The sequence below is a fragment of the Lactuca saligna genome, chromosome 4 (assembly GCF_052625555.1).
Source record: "Lactuca saligna cultivar CGN05327 chromosome 4, ASM5262555v1, whole genome shotgun sequence".
In the NCBI taxonomy this organism is placed as follows: Eukaryota; Viridiplantae; Streptophyta; class Magnoliopsida; order Asterales; family Asteraceae; genus Lactuca; species Lactuca saligna.
The window spans coordinates 286,202,775-286,222,458 of NC_136420.1; the positions used below are offsets into that span (position 1 = coordinate 286,202,775).

Below are 19,684 nucleotides of genomic sequence, written 5' to 3' on the forward strand. Positions count from 1 at the left end.
AACCTCTTTCTCTATCATTTCTCCAATCAAGTTGCTTTGGTGAAGGCAACCAAAAAGGACCATGCACAATCGGGTAAAGTACTTACCAAATATGGTTACGGGCTTAGACACTATTCCAACACCAACATGGTGGCTGACGCTCGGAGCCACAAGGCGGTATTGTCCCCGATTCGAGATATATGAATGAGGATGACAATGGTTACTCCATTGTTAGAGCATATCAAAGATGCACATGTTAAGGGCCTGAATGAGAAGCGCCGGAAATGCGATCGGATTATAGGCCAGGTGGCCTCCTTTGATTACAAAAGTTGTGGATTGTTGACCCTTCATGGGAGGGTATGGGTACTGTACTGGGGCGGAGTACGACATATATTGATGGATGAGTCCCACAAGTCCAGGTTCTCCATCCATCCCTGGGTAATGAAGATGTACTGAGATCTTCAACCCTATTAGTGGTGGCCCTGCATGAAGCAGGATGTAGCCTGGTATGTAGAGAGATGCCCAACCCGCAGGAAGGTCAAGGCAGAGCACTAGAGGCCTCATGACAAGATGCAACCGTTGGATATCCCCGTGTAGAAGTGGGAGGACATCACTATGGATTTCATAACTAAGCTTCCAAAGACCGCAAGTGGAGTTGATTCGATATGGGTCATCGTGGATCGATTGACCAAGAGTGTCCATTTTATCCCGATCCATGAGAGCATATTGGATGGGAAGCTACTCGGTATTTACGTGCATGCGATAGTGGAACGTCATGGAGTGCCTGTCTCAGTAGTGTTAGATCGAGGTGTCCGTTTAACTTCCATATTTTGGAAGCGGTTCCACGATGAGATGGATACTCGTTTCCACTTTAGCACTGTTTTCCACCCCTAAAAAAATGGACAGATCGAGAGGACAATCCATACTCTCGAGGACATGTTTCGTGCTTATGTTTTGGATTTCGGTGGCAGTTGTGATATGTATCTTCCGTTAGCGGAATTTTCGTATAACAATAGCTACTACGCCAATATAGACCGACCTTTCTTCGAGATGCTCTAGGGAGGAAGTGTAGGACCCCAATTTGTTGGGGCGAGGTCAGTCAGAGTGTCCTGAGTATGGAGGTAGTACTCAAGACCACAGAGCGGATCCAACAGGTCTGGAGCAGGCTCCAGACTGCTCAGAGTCGACAGAAGAGCTACGCCGACAAGCGGCGTTCAGACTTGGAGTTTCAGGTGGGCGACATGGTCCTCCTGAAGGTGTTACCTCAGAAAAGTGTCATTCGGTTCCGGAAGCGGGGCAAGCTGGGCCCCATGTAATGATTGGATATTACCGCATAGCTCAGTCAGATCCACAACACTTTCCATGTTTCTCAACTACGGAAGTGCTTAGTGGATGACACGGTGTTTGTGCATTTAGAGGACATTTAGGTTGATGACATCCTAAATTACATCAAGAGACTAGTATTTATACTCGATAAGAAGACGAAGGAGCTGAGGAGCAAGAGGGTTAAACTAGTGAAGGTGCAGTTGCAACATCGCAAGGCTTCGGAGTGGACTTAGGAACCCAAGGAGGTGATGAGGGAGCACTACCCGAAATTGTTTCCAGATGCAGTAGACTTCGAGGACGAAGTCAAAGACAAGTGGAGGAGAATTGTAACGCCTGGTTCCTGGTACACATTTAACTTATTTGTTTATTTATTTTGAAATAGGGACTCGACGAGTTGGTGGCCCTAACTCGTCGAGTAGAGGGCAGATTATGCGTGGGGTTTGATCTATCTACTCGACGAGTTAAGAGCTCTCGACTTTAAGAGTAGCTCGACCAGAGTGAAACCCTAATTTCGGGGTTTTGTACCCTATTAGGCTCCTTAACCCCCATCCATTGGCCTCATTTCCAGCTTTCGTGTCCCAAACCATAATCCATGAAACCCTGGAGTTTTCTTTGAGAGTGTGAGCCATTTTGAGAGATCTTGGTGTGCTTTTGAAGCTTGTAGAAGAAGATGATGATAGAGGGCTCAAGAGGGGAAGAGTAGATCTAGTAACTACACTCCATTTGCAACATTACCTGGTAACCATGCTTCTATCTTGGCTATTAATTCATTAGATATCTTTATGTCCTCTTTATATCCTCTTTATGTGGGTTTTTGGTCAAAGAATGATAGCTTTTGGAGAATGATCGATCCAGTAGGGTAATCTTCATGATCTAAGACCTTAGAGGGCTAGTATGGCATGAAGGTGCAAACTTTATGTCATTAGAGCCCCCATGCAAGCTCTAAGGACATTATCATGGCCTTTTGAGCCTAAAAGGCCATGCATGGAAGAAAGCTCGGGACTTTACGTGCTCAAATGGTATCTAGGACCTATATCTAGGTTTTCATTATTTGGTTTGGGATATTAAGGATTTTTGGACAAAGATCTATGTCCTTAAAGAATTAGGATTTTAGCTAAACCCTTTAAGAAGGGCTATCAACGGGTAAAGTTGGAAACTTTACCCTTAAAATGATCATTTCTAGTGAACAAACAAATCATGGACTTTAGATCTAGAAAATAGGGGTTTAATCTGCTAAGCTGGCCAAACAAAAAGAGGGACTCGTCGAGTCCATAAGGGAACTCGACGATTCGGCTCGTGGTGTCCCGTTCCAGTTTAACGTAGAACTTGACGAGTCTATAGAGGGACTCGACTAGTTGATTCACTAAGTTGCGATTATGAACAACTCGATAGGACTCACGAGTAGGAAGAACGACTCGACAAGTTGGGTCGCGATTCCAGGATTTCTGATTTAAAGAGTTCGGCGAGTCGATAGGTGGACTCGACGAGTTGGTTGACCCAGAATGTTGATTTTGACCATAGCGTTGACTCTGAACAGGGGTAAAATGGTCATTTTACCCTTAGAAGGATTTTCAGTTTTGACTAAATGTTTCTGTGAATTTATAGTCGGGGAGTCGTTGGAGTAGCCATTGGAGATTCCTCACTTGACATATCAGCAACCAGTTTGAGAGGTGAGTTTTCCTCCAATAGGAACGAGTTGAAGGTACCAATAATGACCTGTTTATGTATGTTAGCATGTATCGGAGTTCGGTCTGATGCTGGGGTTAGCCCGATGTAGATTATATGTTTCTGGACTTCGATCCGATGCATGGGCGGTCCCAAGAAGTGTTTATGTATGCTCGATGTCTTTGTGATTCTTACATGTTATGTGTTATGTGTTTCGGGCTTCAATCCTATGTCGGGGAAATCCCGATGCATGTTAGCTTATATGTTATGTGTTATGTGTTCCGGGCTTTGATCCAATGTCGGGGCAAGCTCGATGGATGTTATATGCTTATGTTATATATTTATGTTATGTGCTTATGTTATATGATATGTTGTATGTATGCTGGGGTATGCTCGATGTAGGGCGTGGCCTGATGCCAGACACGATCTGATGTCGGGGTAAGCCCGATGCCAAGCAGTAGCCCGATGTTGGGTTCGTCCATATGTAGCTAAGTGGAGTCCTAAAGTTATGTTATATGTTATGTGTATGGTATGTGGTAGTTTTGGGGACTCACTAAGCTTCGTACTTACAGTTTTCAATCTGGGTTTCAGATACTTCCACTAGCAAGGGGAAGATCTCGGGATGAGTGCATGGCACACACCACAACTTTTCAGCTTGGGATATTTCACTCTGATATTTTGACATGTGTTTTTGATACATTGATAATGTTATTATATTTTTTTAGATACTTGATGTATGATTTTTTTTTTATCGATGATGATATTTATGGTTTTATTGATGATTTTTGAAATGAACTTTTTTGACCGTATTTATGGGATGTTTCACTTTCTCTCACTCGTTTGCTGAAGGCGTTTCCCTTCCCGAGCCTGACGATCACGAATCGTCGACCATTTTTAGTTCGATTCTATCCAAGCATGCTACTAAAGTGAGTGCATAGTCCCTTTCATAAACATGATTTTAATACAAGTATTAAATTATATGTTTATGTGTGAAATATTTGATATTGCCTAAAATACATGTTAATAGCATATCTGATAAATATGTGATGATTTAGGATATAGAGTAGACCTAAATAAATTAAGAGGGATATTGGGTAGTATCTCCTTGTGAGTACGACTGAGATATACACGGAGGGAATAACTTTAATACTTTTCATTGATCCGAGAGTATGGATTAAACTTACTTAGTTGTCCTTAGTACGAGAGTATGGATATGACACAATTATTTGTTATCAATCAAGGAGTATGGATTAAGACATAGTCAATTGTCACTAGTCTGAGAGTATGGAATATGCATAATTATTGATCTAGGAGTATGGATCATACATACCCGATTCAGGAATATGGATTAAGTAAAGAGGTTAATCTTAGATCCGAGAGTATAGATCGTGTCGTTGTGAGGATCGACGGGGTAGGGTAAAGTTGCTTGTATATGGTGAAAGTGTATATTTTGTGAGTTTTAATATATATATATATATATATATATATATATATATATATATATATATATATATATATATATATATATAACATTGTGGGATTGAAATCCCTATGACTCACTAGTTTCCCAACCTGACCCACTCAGTTGATTTGTATCATAGGTATCGGATACGAAAACACATTGCACTGAGAGATTAAAGGATTTATCCCTAATGGTTATCTGAATATCAAAAACGATCTCTCTCATTCTTGGTCTCTTTCCCTCTTTGATGTATATGCATTGATTATCTCGCACACTCGTCACTCGCCTCCTTAATGTCAACTATCAAGAAAGTTCAACCTAATTATATGTCTTTACTTTGTAAACCTTACATACATTTGGTCCAATTAGTTGTTGTTGGTGGTGTTGGCTCTCATTGTTATGTGTTTACAGTGTGTACAATTTATCTAGATATTAATATTTTTATCTGTTGCCAACTTTTTTCTTAATATGGTTTTGTACAACCTCATGGGATGAATCTGAAATATGAATTAAATTTACTATGTTAAATCATGCTTAATCCAGAATCGGCCATGCTATTGGAATTTTGTAGAATATGTTTGTTGGTATTTGCTTAATAATTTGTTTAATCTGAAAGTTGCTTAAGTTGTTGGTATTTTTTACATGTTTAATATGAAATTATTGTTAATTAGTCTCACAAACACGAGGCTTCAAGAAACATGTAAAAATCAGTGTTTTTAGTGGTTTGTTAACTTTATTGCTTAATTATTTAATATAAGTTGAATTTGGAAGAATCTTCTTGTTATATAGACATAATATATGATAGAAAATGCCAATAAAATGCATGAATCACATATAGCCATCCCTAGCTGCTACATGTAGCTTGCTATTTATTTATTTATTTTTTTAAAATTAGTGTCTATGTATATGATGATATTTGTATTACTTGAAAGGCATAGACCATACACTATTGTATTAGAATAAAAGCTATATTTTTATTATGACAAAAATAATCATATTTTGGTAAGAAAATAATAAGAGTGATTATAGAGATATGGCCTTAGACCATGCACACAATGAGGAGACTCGCCTTGCACTGTTGAAGTCCTGTTGATACTTCTATGGCTACTAATTGGCAATTCCTCGAAATGATGCTCCTTCGGCTCCCTAAACTACCAGTAACAACATGACACTTAGTCCCATAATGTCCTCAAAGTCAAACTAGGCCGACCTGGGTCAAATTCAAAGTCAAGGTCAACTCCCAGCCAACCCAAACTCGTCGAGTTCATGCACTACTCAGCCTCGTAGTTAGCTAAGTCAACTCATCGAGTCCCTTCCCAAACTCGTTGAGTTCTTCCTATCATAACATCGGAACATATCAACTTTAACTCGTCGAGTCCCTCCTTGGACTCGTCGAGTTCTTCAGTTTCCGAGTCCTAATCTTGTTCAATTCACTGAATCATCTCCTAAACTCAATGGTTTCACTCACAACCAGAAAAGGGGTTAGGATTCACGACCCGAATCGCCGAGTCCAAGAACAACTCGTCGAGTCCTCCATGTGACATATCCATTCAGTCGATTCTAATCCATTGCAATGCTTCTGATTCATAGATATGGACTCCTTAGACTATCATTACATGTAAAGTTGCTAACTTTACGTGCGTGCATGGTGCTATGAAGCTAAAACACGCAATACAATCCAAAAATGAAGGTCTAAGCCATAGAATGGAGTCATGGCTGAATAAACGTTGCATCTTTGAGGTTCTAAAGCTCAAGAACGCCCAGATCTGAAGTCCTTTCGCCCCCAAGAGGTCAAATCTCAGAATGACCTTGGAAATTGCCCAAAAATGACAACATACAAGCTAAGAAGGAGATATAAGTTAATAACAGCCAAGGTATAAGCTTTATACCTCTATGAAGACGAAAATGAGTCCTTAGCTCTGGATATCCAACCTTCCTTCTGAAACTCCAAGCCTTTGCTTTCTTCTTCTAACTTTAAATCACAAAGATGGCAAGAAATTGCTCAATAAAACACAAGGCTGATTGGGGTGCACATCGTGCAACGCACGCCACACAATTGCGCGTGAGCCACCCATGGAGCTAACACGTGTCCCTCTCTGAAGGTGGCATGTCATCCAAATCTAGACGAATATGGGTGTCAGAATACACACTGCACGTAAGTCATAGGTGCACGAGATAGTGATTATCAAATTTCAAAATTTTGTAACTCTCGCATACGAGCTCTGTTTTCAATAACTCATATATATATATATATATATATATATATATATATATATATATATATATATATATATATATATATATATCCGTGCAGGTCTCGACGTATACTATATCTTTCATTTTGCTCGTTTTGGCTGATTCCAACTTTCTTTTTTAGTCTATATTTTATAACCGTTATGATTTTATAAAAATCATAAAATTTTCATGCACGATCCGATTTAGGTGTTTTTTATCTCTAATTTCTTACTTTAATTAGCACTACGTTTCTCATTTTGGTGACTTTTGTGAAAAGTCAACCGTTCTATTCGTAGTTTTGATGTTGTAACTTTTTGCATGCGGTAGATTTTTTATTTCCTATAAAACCAACTATTCCTTATTAAGTTTAATTTTTATGAAGTTTATATTTCTAGGTTTGTGGTAAGTTGTACACTCTTAAAATGTTAACCTGGTCGTAGATGACATGATTTGTAGTGCACTAAATTTTGAGCCTATATGTTGCTGTGTTTAAGGGCGAAAATCGAATATTTTTATTCATATACCAAATGGTTACAAAGTGGTTTAATTAAGTGTTGATAACATCGTTAAATCCTAACGGCGGTTGATGACGATTTTCTGGATTGTCCCAAAACACAAGTTATGAACACACCAAAGATGAAGAAGGCATTTCTCATCAGACTCATGATCCAATTGTTGATCATTTTATTTGATCCATCAGGTAGTGCTTCAACCGATCCACTTCCCATCAAAGTCATGAATTGTATTGTCCTCCATTCATAGGTTTTAAAAGAATGGATCAAGATGATCGCTATGAGTTTGAGATTATTTAAGTACGGATGTGCTTTTTTGAAAACAATTTTATTTGCTTTTGGAAACATTGTTTATTTGCTCATGTTAGAGAAGTTCGTATGTTTTTTTGCCCATGTTGGAAAAAATTTATGTTTTTGGATGGATGTTCTAAGTTTTATTTATGTTGTTGACAAGTGTTTGCTAGCCTATGGTGGAAACAATTGCATTTTCTTAACACATGTTAATGCTTTAATAGTTTCATAATAGATTACGACAAAATATTATTGCTCGTAATTCTTATGTATTTGTGTCATCGTTTTTTAATGGAAATATGAAATGAAAGCGACATAATAACACGAGGGCGCCGACATCAATTTACATTGGAGTTATTGAAAGATAATAACCAACGATGTATAGAGCTACTTCTCATGTCCTTTTAATCCTTTGTCCAACTATACACACATTTCAGAGTAATTATGTTGGTGATTTAAGTGTTACCATGTCATTTTAAGTAACTAGAAATAACATATGAGCTAAGGGGATTCATAAATTGTACTCTAATATATGTACGGGGTTGTGCGGAGTGCACACATGTATAAGATTGAACTAGAAGCTGGTTCATCGATTAGTCGGGGGTCCGGGGGTAGCGCCCCCTAGCAGGGTTCAATTCCCGCTGAGGGTGATTATGATAAAACTAACGAGAGTTTTGATAACCTTAAATACTCATTAAATTTTGATTATTATGACTTGCTTCCAAAGCAACTAATGACGACCCAACCCTAATGAAACCCTAATCCAGTTTAATATATAAACAGTTCTTCCTCTTCAGAAGAGGGTTACGATCTTAAGCTCCCGGTTTTCATTATACTTTCACAGAATCCTCTAGCGTATTGGCTTACGATTTCTATGATCGTAAGTGTCCACTTAGATTATCCTAGGTTGGATTTCTTGTAACGTAGGCATAAGGTATAAATATCAGTTCGGAAAGTGATATCACGATCCAAGTTGGTATCCAGATCTCCACCACAAACCCTAAATTTCCCTACACATTATTGCTTAAATGATAACAAACACGTATCAATTGAAGAAAAAAGATGACTATGTTTTTTTATGATGATCGATCGAATCAACGTTATGTAGTCGTCAAGAGTATACTTCAACACTCCAAACAAATAATTTATATTCATTTTTTTTGAATGGATGAAATGATGATTTTCGCAAAAGAAATGATAGTACCAACTTATTTTAATCAAAATTCAAATATTTCGTAACATAATAAGAGATTATGAAGGGTTTTTGAAAGGGGAATACGATTGTTATCAAAAGAAATGATAGTACCAACTTGTTGTGGCCCATTGGAAAAAGATAGTACATGATTCTAAAATATAATAAAAACATTAGTATATCCAAGTGCACAAGTCTTGTTTCAACTATCAAGTATATGTTTTTTATATATCTTATTTTAAACATTAATTATCTGATTATCTTTATAGTGGAATATTATATTTGTGATGTTGCGTATGCACAAATTCGATGATGATTTAAAGCTCCATATCCTAATATGAGGTTGAAAATTTTCATCGGAGATATGTATTGACAAATAAAGAAATTTTTAATCATTTACATGCAAAACTTTCCAACGTCATTGAATGTGTTTTTGATGTCTTGAAACACATTTCTCTATATTGAAGAGGACGACACAATTTTCGTTGGTTACACAAAAAAAAACATCACAATTACATGTTTGTGTTTCATAATTTTATTAAAAAAGAGAATTTAAATGATAAACTCTTTCTCAATATGATCAACCAACCTCGTTTAAGCATAATCATTTGCACGTTGATGATGACGAAACGAGATTGAAGCACATCATAGCTAACTGGGAATATATCTTATTTATAGGATGAAATCGTTGAGTTATTAATGAAATATGTAGATCTAATATTTTTTTTATTAATAGAATGAATGTTTTTTTTACATTGTACAAATTATATTTTAGCACTAGTTGTGAAACCCGTATATTATACGGGTTAATTAAAACATAATTTTAAATATGAGCGATTAAATGAGAAGGTTATTTGAATTTGAAACATGAAATAAGTGAAAATTATGAGGAAAAAAAACATGTAAAAAATAAATTAATTAAAATTATGTGTTTAATTGTTAGAACAATGTAAACGAGTTATTATAATAAAATGTTAAATACAAAGGTTTAAACTGTAAATTTATTTGAAATTAAATTTAAAATTTAAAATTTAAAATTAATAGTTATTATAATGTGTTTAATTTATGGAAACTAAATTAATGATATAGTGCAAATTAATAATGAAGTAATTGACAACTGGAAAATAAACATATTTCAAAATTATGACAAAATATCATGTGTTCAAATGAATGAAAAGAAGACGTGTGACAAAAAAACCTTCATTTATTAAGAAGGATTTTAAAACTAAAATTATATAAATTTTATTGAAAAACCTTTTTAAGTAAATAAATAATTTAATTAAATTTTAGTTTTTATAGGCCTATTCTTCTACAGATCTTTATATATTACACATGTATTAGATGGATCAATTTAAAAAATAAAATTAAATATAAACATCAAAATATTTGAAAATTTTGAGTTTATAAAAGAATAAGAAAAATAACCTAAAATAAAAAAAAACTATTATAATGGAAATGTTTTTTACATTTTAAATTAAAAAAAAATTTAAATAAACAAAAAAAATTAACAAACTTTAATTTTGAGAATTTTAAAATTAAAAAGTAAATTTATTAATGAAATTAATATCATTTTATTACTATATTTATTTCAATTATTATCAAATTATTACTATATTTATTTTAATTATTACATTAAAATATTATGTGAAATTTAATAAAATAAAAAAACTAATAAAATAAAATGTGCAAAAAAAAGTTAATTCAAAATAACTATAAAATAGCATTTAGCAAATTGAATAGCATTATGACAAATAACAAAAAAAACCTTAATTTATTAGAAAGAATAGCAAATTTTTACCTCTTAAAAAACAAAAAACACCTTCGTTTCTACCAATCTACCAACATGTTATACACATATATGGTTGAGGTTTTTTCCCTTTTGAAACAAAAAAACAAAATCCAAATATAAATATAAGAGCTGGAATGGAAAATCTCAACCACTCATTATTTATGGGGTACAAAAACAAAACATCCTGTAGAGGCTACACATCAACTAACCTCCAATAATAACAATAAAAACAAAAAATAAAAATACCTTCAGAAACACAATAACAACAAAATCATAATGACCCGAAATAAAATCCAGCAGCATTCCATTTAAAAAAAAAAAAAAACGACTTCAATTCCTAAAGCCACATAACAATTGTCAAGCCATGATCAAAGCTTTTCAATTTTTGATTAATCAAGTAGTAATAGTAATAGTAATACCAGTACACAAACTATTAATCTTCCTACCAAATCCCATTTGTGTATTTCAATGTCACTGTGTTTCTTCAGGTTTTGAAGACTCCTTGATCTCATCCCCACCCTCATCCTGTACACCATTCAAAAACACCAAATCATCCTTCTTGTTCAAGGGCATTTTGGACATTTCCACAAAAAAATAAATAAATAAATAAATAAGTCACAAACCGCAATATCTGATGTCCACAAAGTCAGATTGTCACGGAGAAGCTGCATGATGAGTGTGCTGTCTTTGTATGAATCCTCACCTAATGTGTCCAGCTCAGCAATCGCTTCATCAAAAGCCTAATATACATATATAAACATATTTATATTTGTATCAGAATATATTAAATAAAATAAAATATACAAAAAAATGAAAAAAACTACCTGTTTGGCAAGGTTGCAAGCACGATCAGGTGAATTGAGGATCTCATAATAAAACACTGAGAAGTTAAGAGCAAGTCCAAGTCGAATTGGATGAGTAGGAGCCAAATCAGATAAAGCAATGTCCTGTAATAACCAAAAGTCAATGAAAGTCAACACGAAATACATCAAGATTCATGGTATATAATAAAAGTAATTACGGATTACGGATTACTCACTTGGGCAGATTTGTAAGCTAACAAAGTGCTTTCAGCAGCTTCTTTCCTTTCAGCACCTGTCTTGAATTCAGCCAAGTATCTAAAATAATCACCTTTCATCTTCAAGTAAAAGATCTTTGATTCAGCAGAAGAAGCAGAAGGGACAAGATGTGATTCAAGGAGACCCAAAATTCCATCACAGATTTTGCTTAATTCAATCTCGATTGTACTCCTGTACTCCTTGATTAGCTTAACATGATCTTCATTCCCACGACTTTCTTCTTTCTGTTCGATTGAAGATATGATCCTCCATGATGCCCTTCTTGCTCCAATCACGTTCTTGTAAGCGACAGAAAGAAGGTTTCTTTCTTCGACTGTGAGTTCTTCGACATCTACAGTCTTTGCGACCTTCTCCATGAACTCCACCATTTCTTCGTACCTTTCTGCTTGCTCTGCAAGCTTGGCCATGTACACATTTTCCTCACGCGAAGCTTCAGATGCCATTTTAATTAGTATATGCCTGAATCAAAAGAAAAAACATCAGATCAGTTGCGAATATGTGTTCTTTTTAGATCTATTCATCTAGATTGAAACGAATCAAGGTATAAAATCAATCATTGGTTGAGATGAAACTTGTGTTCTTCCTAACTTTATACAAGTTTGTGCATCACCAAAACAAATCGATTTTTAGGCAACTGTTAATGACGCTAGATACATTTGGTCAAATATTCGCGCACTACGCATCGTGGATTGTACGGTACAAGTACTGATGCAGAATGTTCAAGTTTGAGACGAAACAATTTCTCCTTCCACTGATTGTTTTCTTTTTTGGTCCGTACACGTATCAACATATAACCTTTACCACGATTTGCTATAAACTGATAAAATACAACTAAACAGCTACACAGTATTTAGCTAATTTAAACAGTTGCAGATCCAATACAGCAAGATTTACAGATCTTAACAGCTTACGATACAAAATCATTGCTCGAAACAGCTAAATAAATCGCAAACTAACAGATTCACATAAAAAAATAAAAAAGCAATATTAAGAGCATCAAAACACGCAAAAAAATCACAAAAATCTCTTGGCATCGATTAAAGAGTAAACAGATTCAAAACGAAATTCAGAAAGTAAAAAGGCGATAGAAAATACCTCGATTGATAGGGCAAGCAGCAGCAAGTGTGTGTAGGTAGGTGTTTGTGTGTGATTCTCTTTGATCGAAGGAGAATGGAAAGAAGGGGATTCGAGGGGTTTATATAAATGGGAAACGCGTGAAAGTGAGGAGGAATAATCCAATGAGATGGCGACAGCTGTATTCTTAGGGGGCGGAGTTGGCTACACGCAGGTCAGGCGATACACACGATTTTACCCTATCCTTTGCCTGCCGCTGACCGTCAGAAGTGCAAGTTTTTATTTATTCCATCTATGCGAATTCAAAAATCAAAAAAGTTTTCAAATTTCAAAACTCATAAAATGGAATAAAAAACACAAAAATAGTTTAAAAAAATATAAATAGTTTAGATTTAAAATTTTAGATTAACTTTTACCGTTTATATTTTTTTTACTTTTTAATAACTAATAATAACATTTGTAATAAAAGTTTTTCATAAGTTTTTTTATTCTTGGTCTCCTACAATTAATTTATATCATAACTTATAATTATTTTTAACCATTACATTTATGCATTCTTCAAAGGGTTAAATCTCTTTCGATAATATTTGATATTTAGATAATTTATCCATCTCTATCTAATATGTTTTATAAAAAAACATCTCATTTAATTTGTCGTTTTTATTTTAAACATGAATCACATTTTAATATTTATATACAACTATTTCAAGTTTTTATTTAAAATATGAAAGAAACATTATAGTAATACAATTCAAAAAATTAAAAATATTATATAATCGTTATAATTTAAAATTTCATAAATAAAATATTATTAAATATTTAATTGAATATATTAACTACTAAAAATTATAAATATTTAAAATTGAAATGTACTTAAGAGGGTAAAATGAAATACTGTTACATAAGAATAAGAAGATAAAATGTATAAAACCTAAAATATGTTATAGTAAATAAAAAGAAAATTAAAAATATTATATAATCGTTATAAATTAATATTTCATACATAAAAAAATATTAAATATTTAATTGAATGTATTAACTACTAAAAATAAAAACTATTTAAAATTTAAGCATAATTAAGGGTAAAATGAAATATTATTACATTAGAAGAATTAAATGTATAAAAACTAAAAGTAAATTACGCATGCAATATATATTAGTCAATAAGGTTGCATTTGATTACTTCACTTTCATTTTGGTTAATTTGGTTATTTAACTTGTTTTAGGTTTTAAAATGTAAGTGAAACTTTTAATTTTTGCCAAAATATTACTATGACCAACAATAAAAAGTTCCATGACAAAATTTGAGCACAACTTTATTATTGGAGTCAATAGTTTTTATTGTATTTTTTATAAGTGAATATCAAATTTGGTCATTTAATTTTTTTGTTTTGTTCATTTGAACACGTAAATCATTTTAAGTTTTAAATTATTAAGTTGTAAACAAAATTATAACATCCCGAAAAATATAGTAAAATTTTTCATTTTCAAAATAGGTAAAATCATTTTTCCATAAAACACCAGTTACAAAAATCATTGTTTCACGATCATAACATAAAATCAGAGTGTCAAAATCAGATCATTGGATGATGTGTACAGTCACACATTCTTCTTGTCCCCGATTCTCAGAAGTACCTGAAACATTTAAATTCACAACTGTAAGTCAAAGCTTAGTGAGTTCCCTCCTAAAACACCTCACATAAAATACACATACAATTCATGCACACACGAGCCTTTGGTCTGACTAGATTGCCTTACAAGGCCTACAGTACACCTAGACATTTTCCTTGGGCCTTCAGTCTAAGTGGACCACCTCACAAGGCTTATAATACACTTGGAGAACTTTGCATATAGACTCTTCGCCCTTAGGGTCTCCAATACCTCCCTCAGATGTTGCTCATGTTGCTCCCTAGTCTTAGAATAGATTAGGATATCATCAATAAAAATGATCACCGACCGATCCAACATTGGTCTACATACCATGTTCATGAGATCCACGAACGTTGTTGGGGCATTAGTGAGCCCAAACAGCATCACCACAAAATCGTAATGCCCTTACCGAGTCCTGAAAGTTTTCTTCGGTATATCCTCATCCCGAATCCTCATCTGATGGTATCCCGACCGAAGATTAAATTAAGTAGAATAAATAACGGAAGAATTAGTTGTTGGGTTATGAGTAAAACATCAATCCTATGGTGCATATGCAACCCATAAAGCTTTGGATCTAGTTTTTCTGGTTGTACATTCAATAATCATCCAAAGCTTATAAACCTAGTCAGAGTATTACCTTTGATTGTAGCTTGATGATCTTGAGCTTATGAGAACCTGTCACCTCAAATGTGATGCCTCTAATGAATCACAAATACCAAACCAATTGGATAATCTTAGAGAGAGAGAGAGAGAGGGAGGAGGCTCAAAATTGGCTCTACAAATCCTTATAGGGTTCTAGTGGTCGAAAATGGTTACCCCAAGGGTTCCTTATATAGTTGAGCAGTTATGGTTTCAGTCAAAACCCTAATCCAGTTGCTTAGTCTTTAACCAACCCAACAGATCCTTCCAGAAGGCCCCTTGGATTATTTCTATGTGGACTCCCAAATAGAATTTGTCCATTGCTTCCTACGGATCCTAAGCTCAACCTAGTAACTATCTTATAATTATAGTATCAGTCCCATTGATTTAATAATCTCTTTTGACCACAAAATTAACTCTAAATTAATTCTTGACCAATATTTAATTAAACAATATTATTTCTCCTTTAATATATTATTCATATAATATATTAATAAAACATAATAACCTCTTTCTCCATTATTCTAGTCAAGTTGCTTTCGTGAAGGCAACCCAAAAGGATCATGCTACAACCGGGTCAAGTACATACCAATATAGTTATGGTTTAGACACCTAATCACAACAGTCTCCCGTTTGGATAAGTCTAATAACTATAAATGCAAGTACGACTTCAAAATTCGATTAGCAATCGTAGCTCTCAAAACCGTTGTCGAAATCTGACACATCCTTTAGATAAGGGATCGTATAATCCTCCATTCTCAAGATATCGTGTGGACAAATACATGGAACATAGACATACTTATTGTCCAGCAGTTTGTTTCTCGATCTCTAATCTGTCTGACATATAACTTAATTGAACACATCAATTTAGTCCTGACCGGGCCTGGCACATAAGTCAAACCAAATCATCTAGGGGACCAAGATATCGCTTTTACCCTCGTAGGATAAAAGGAACAAAGAAACTTCAACTTACATGCTTGTACTATTTACTCATCAAATCGTACACAACAATACATTTTCTAACATCAATTTACTGGCGCGTTTACGCATTATCAATGCACAACCAACTCGTAAACAACAACTCATATATCTAGGTTTAATGACTATATGATATTATCATCTCATAATCACTCGTTATTAAATTCCATGAAGTGATTCATGTGAGCGTGACTTTAATCCAATACTCAAATCTTATTTCAAGAGCACTCATGAACATTGCGGCAAACTTTTGCTATGTCTAAACACTTAGGCAATCTACAAGCCAATTCATGATAGTCGTCTTTCATACTTACTTCCAACGTATGAACGACTATGGATAGTTTAAATAATCTGATTATTTAGGAAGTCAAAACATGCAAACTGAAACCATAGTAAATAAATAACATAAGACAATAACTTTACTCATAAATAATACTCATTTATTTAATCATCAAATGTTAATTACAATTTATATATATTACAAGTTTCTAAAAACTATCTAATCACTAAAACTAATATCGTCCTTCAACCCAATGCTCCTACCGTGCTGCAAGTACTTAACCCTACTCAGTCCCTTCGTAAGGGGATTTGTTGGGTTATCCTCTGACGATGCCCTCTTTAATACGAGGAGTCACTCTCCCACCCGATGTTTAATGAAATGATATTTTCTGTCGATATTCCTGGATCTGCCATGATCCCTCGGTTCCTTGGTTAAGGCAACCGCACCTTCGTTATTGCAGACAATCTCCATAGGCTCCTTTATGGCCGGTACAACTCCAAGGTCTCCGATGAAGTTCTTTAACCATATTGCTTCATTTGATGCTCCGCTCGCTGTTATGTACTCTGATTCGCACGTTGAATCAACTACTGTCTCCTACTTGGAACTTTTCCAAGTCACTGCTCCTACATTCAAGGTAAAGACCCAGCCCGATTGCGAGCGGAAATTATCCCGGTCGGTCTGAAAACTGGCGTCACTATACCCTCGAACTCTCAAGTCATCACTCCCACCGAAGATAATGAACCATTCCTTATTCCTTCGTAGGTACTTGAGAATATTCTTTATTGTGGTTCAATGTTCTCTACCAGGGTTCCCTTGATATCTGTTGACCAAGCTCAAAGCGAAGGCTACATCAGGGTGAGTACATGTCATAGCATACATGATTGAGCCAACTGCGGAAGCATAAGGTACACTGCTCATCTCTACTACCTTGGCATTGGTACTCAGACTTTGAGTCTTACTCAACTTGGTATTTCTTTGGATTGGTAACTCCCATTTCTTGGAATTTTCCATGATGAAACATTTCAAAACTTTATCCAAGTAAGTACTTTGACTAAGTCCTATCATTATCTTACTCCTATTTCTCAATATTATTATCCATAGAATATAAGCAGCTTCTCCGAGGTCCTTCATAGTGAAACACTTCCCATGCTAGGACTTAACCTCCTACAAGGTTAGGATGTTGTTTTCTATGAGCAGTATGTCATCCACATACAAAATGAGAAAGCTAACTATACTTCCACTAGCTTTGACATATACAAAGGACTCATCCTCGTTTCTCAAAAAAACAAACTCTTTTACTTTCTCATCAACACAAAGATTCCCGTCTACGAGATGCTTGTTTCCATCCACACATGGATTTCTCAAGCTTTCACACTCTATTAGGGCACTTGCATCCACAAAACCTACTAGATGACTTATGTAAACATCTTCAGCCAACTTCCCATTAAGGAAAGCGGTTTTGAAATCCATCTGCCATATTTCATAATCATGAAACACAGCTATGGCTAGCATAGCCCTTATAGATTTGATATTCGCCACTGGTGAGAGTGTCTCATCATAGTCAACTCCAGGAGTTTGAGTAAAGCTCTTCGCAACTAATTGTGCCATATATGTGTGTACTTTCCCATCCATGTTGGTCTTCTTCTTGAAGATCCACTTGCACCCGACCATCTTACGACTTGGTACATTGTCAACCAAGTTCCAAACTTGATTGTCATACATGGACTGAATCTCACTGTCTATTGCCTCTTTCCATTTTGCAGACTCCGGGCCAGCCACAGCTTCCTTGTAGTTGTTAGGTTCATCCAAGTTTATTAGTGTACTATCACTAATAAACGTATCAGCCTTAACAGTTATATGGAAACCATAAAACTCCGGTGGAACGCTAACTATACTGGAGCGTCTAAGAGGTAAGGACTCGTCAATTGGTTCAACAGGAGTTTCCTCCTCGGATTGAGTGCCAGTGTTAGAGGTTCCTTCATCGCTTGATTCTCAAAGTTCTTCAAGATCAATTTGTCTCCCACTGTCTTCTTGACATATGAGTTCTCGCTCTCTGTAAACCACTCTCCTCACTACGAAGACAACATTGTCATTCGGTTTATAGAAGAGATATCCAAAGGACTTCTGTGGATAGCCGATGAAAATACACTGCTCACTACGAGGTTCGATCTTGTCGTGAGTCTTTTGTCTTACGAAAGCCTCGCAAACTTCTTAGTCGGGACTAGATTAATGATATGGGCGGCAGTCTCTAAGGCATACCCCCATAATGAGATAGTTAGCTAAGTTCGACTAATCATGGAACGAACCATGTTCAACAAGGTTTGATTGTGTGATATCCCCAATTTCACGGACAGAAAGGACTGATTTTGTTTATGCTTTATAATAATTAGAGTACTTCTTTTAATAAAATATTGCGGAATTTGTTCCCAGAAAAACATGATAAATACGTTATCAAAGCATTTCCGAAGAAATGTATTTTGTTCATATTAAAACTTTGGGATGTCATCGTCAATATTGAAATATAAGCATAAACAGACCTTACATTTATTTATACTAGTGATATACATCTCATTTAATCTCTCAGTGTAAAGTAGCTTCGTATCGACACTTGTGATAAAAATAAACTTGAGTTGGTCAGGTTGGGAAACCTGGTGAGCACATAGGGTTTTCAACCCACAATAATATAATTATTATGTTTAAACATCAAACAATCAACCCAATTAACCATCCCCATTATCTTATTTAATCTTAAGGATCTACCCTAAGAATCAACTATTTCTCGTTTATTCATTCCTAAGGATTAGGAACGAAGTCACATCGTCACCAGGGTTTATACAACTTAAGGAATAGGCACAAAGTCACATCGTCACCAGGGTTTATACAACTTAAGGAATAGGCACGAAGTCACATCATCGCCAGGGTTTATACAACTTAAGGAATAGGCACGAAGTCACATTGTCACTAATGTTTATACAACTTAAGGAATAGGCACGAAGTCACATCGTCGCCAGGGTTTATACAACTTAAGGAATATGAACGAAGTCACATCATCGCCATGGTTTATACAACTTAAGGAATAGGCATGAAGTCACATCGTCTCCAGGTTTTATCCAACCGGTGCTAAGTCCATAGCTCATTTATCGACAATATTATTTTCGGCAATTCAACCGAAATACATGTCAATGGGTTTTTAGAGTACATCGGGTGAACACGTCATTCACAACACCTACTGGTTGCGACCATACTAATGTTCCACTGGACTGTCTAGAATAGTATGTGGTTGTCATCCATACTCTACTAGATGATGGGGTCAATGTTTGGGTAAAGGCTTTTCTCACGTTTCACCTCTCACCCTCATCTCATGATCTATATCGCCTTTCATCTCACCTTTCAACTCATTTTTCATCACACAACAACTATTTTATCTACCCATGTTTTACCCCCAACATATTTGTAGATACAAATACATATACAATTTAAATCATTTAAAACGTATATAACATCGATCATCCAGCATAGACAACAAGTATTCA

The 19,684-nt window shown here is 35.1% G+C and overlaps 1 protein-coding gene across 1 annotated transcript; it reads right to left on the reverse strand.

Annotated features, from left to right (window-relative positions):
• Positions 1 to 10,728: 10,728 nt before the first annotated feature.
• On the reverse strand, positions 10,729 to 12,751 carry LOC145043736 (general regulatory factor 3). Its single transcript, XM_078992476.1, has 5 exons — positions 12,626 to 12,751; positions 11,491 to 11,989; positions 11,276 to 11,398; positions 11,075 to 11,191; positions 10,729 to 10,976 (listed from the first exon to the last, which is right to left on the reverse strand). The coding sequence occupies exons 2-5, from the start codon at positions 11,971 to 11,973 to the stop codon at positions 10,923 to 10,925; spliced, it is 777 nt and encodes a 258-aa protein (XP_078848602.1). The 5' UTR covers positions 11,974 to 11,989; positions 12,626 to 12,751; the 3' UTR covers positions 10,729 to 10,922.
• Positions 12,752 to 19,684: the final 6,933 nt, after the last annotated feature.

Excerpts from the sequence above, each read along its gene's own strand:
- LOC145043736 (XM_078992476.1), bottom strand. The coding sequence starts at position 11,973 with ATGGCATCTGAAGCTTCGCGTGAGGAAAATGTGTACATGGCCAAGCTT. Across the intron at positions 11,399-11,490 it reads TAGCTTACAAATCTGCCCAA|GACATTGCTTTATCTGATTT; the intron begins GTGAGTAATCCG and ends TGGTTATTACAG. Across the intron at positions 10,977-11,074 it reads TGTGGACATCAGATATTGCG|GATGAGGGTGGGGATGAGAT; the intron begins GTTTGTGACTTA and ends AATGGTGTACAG.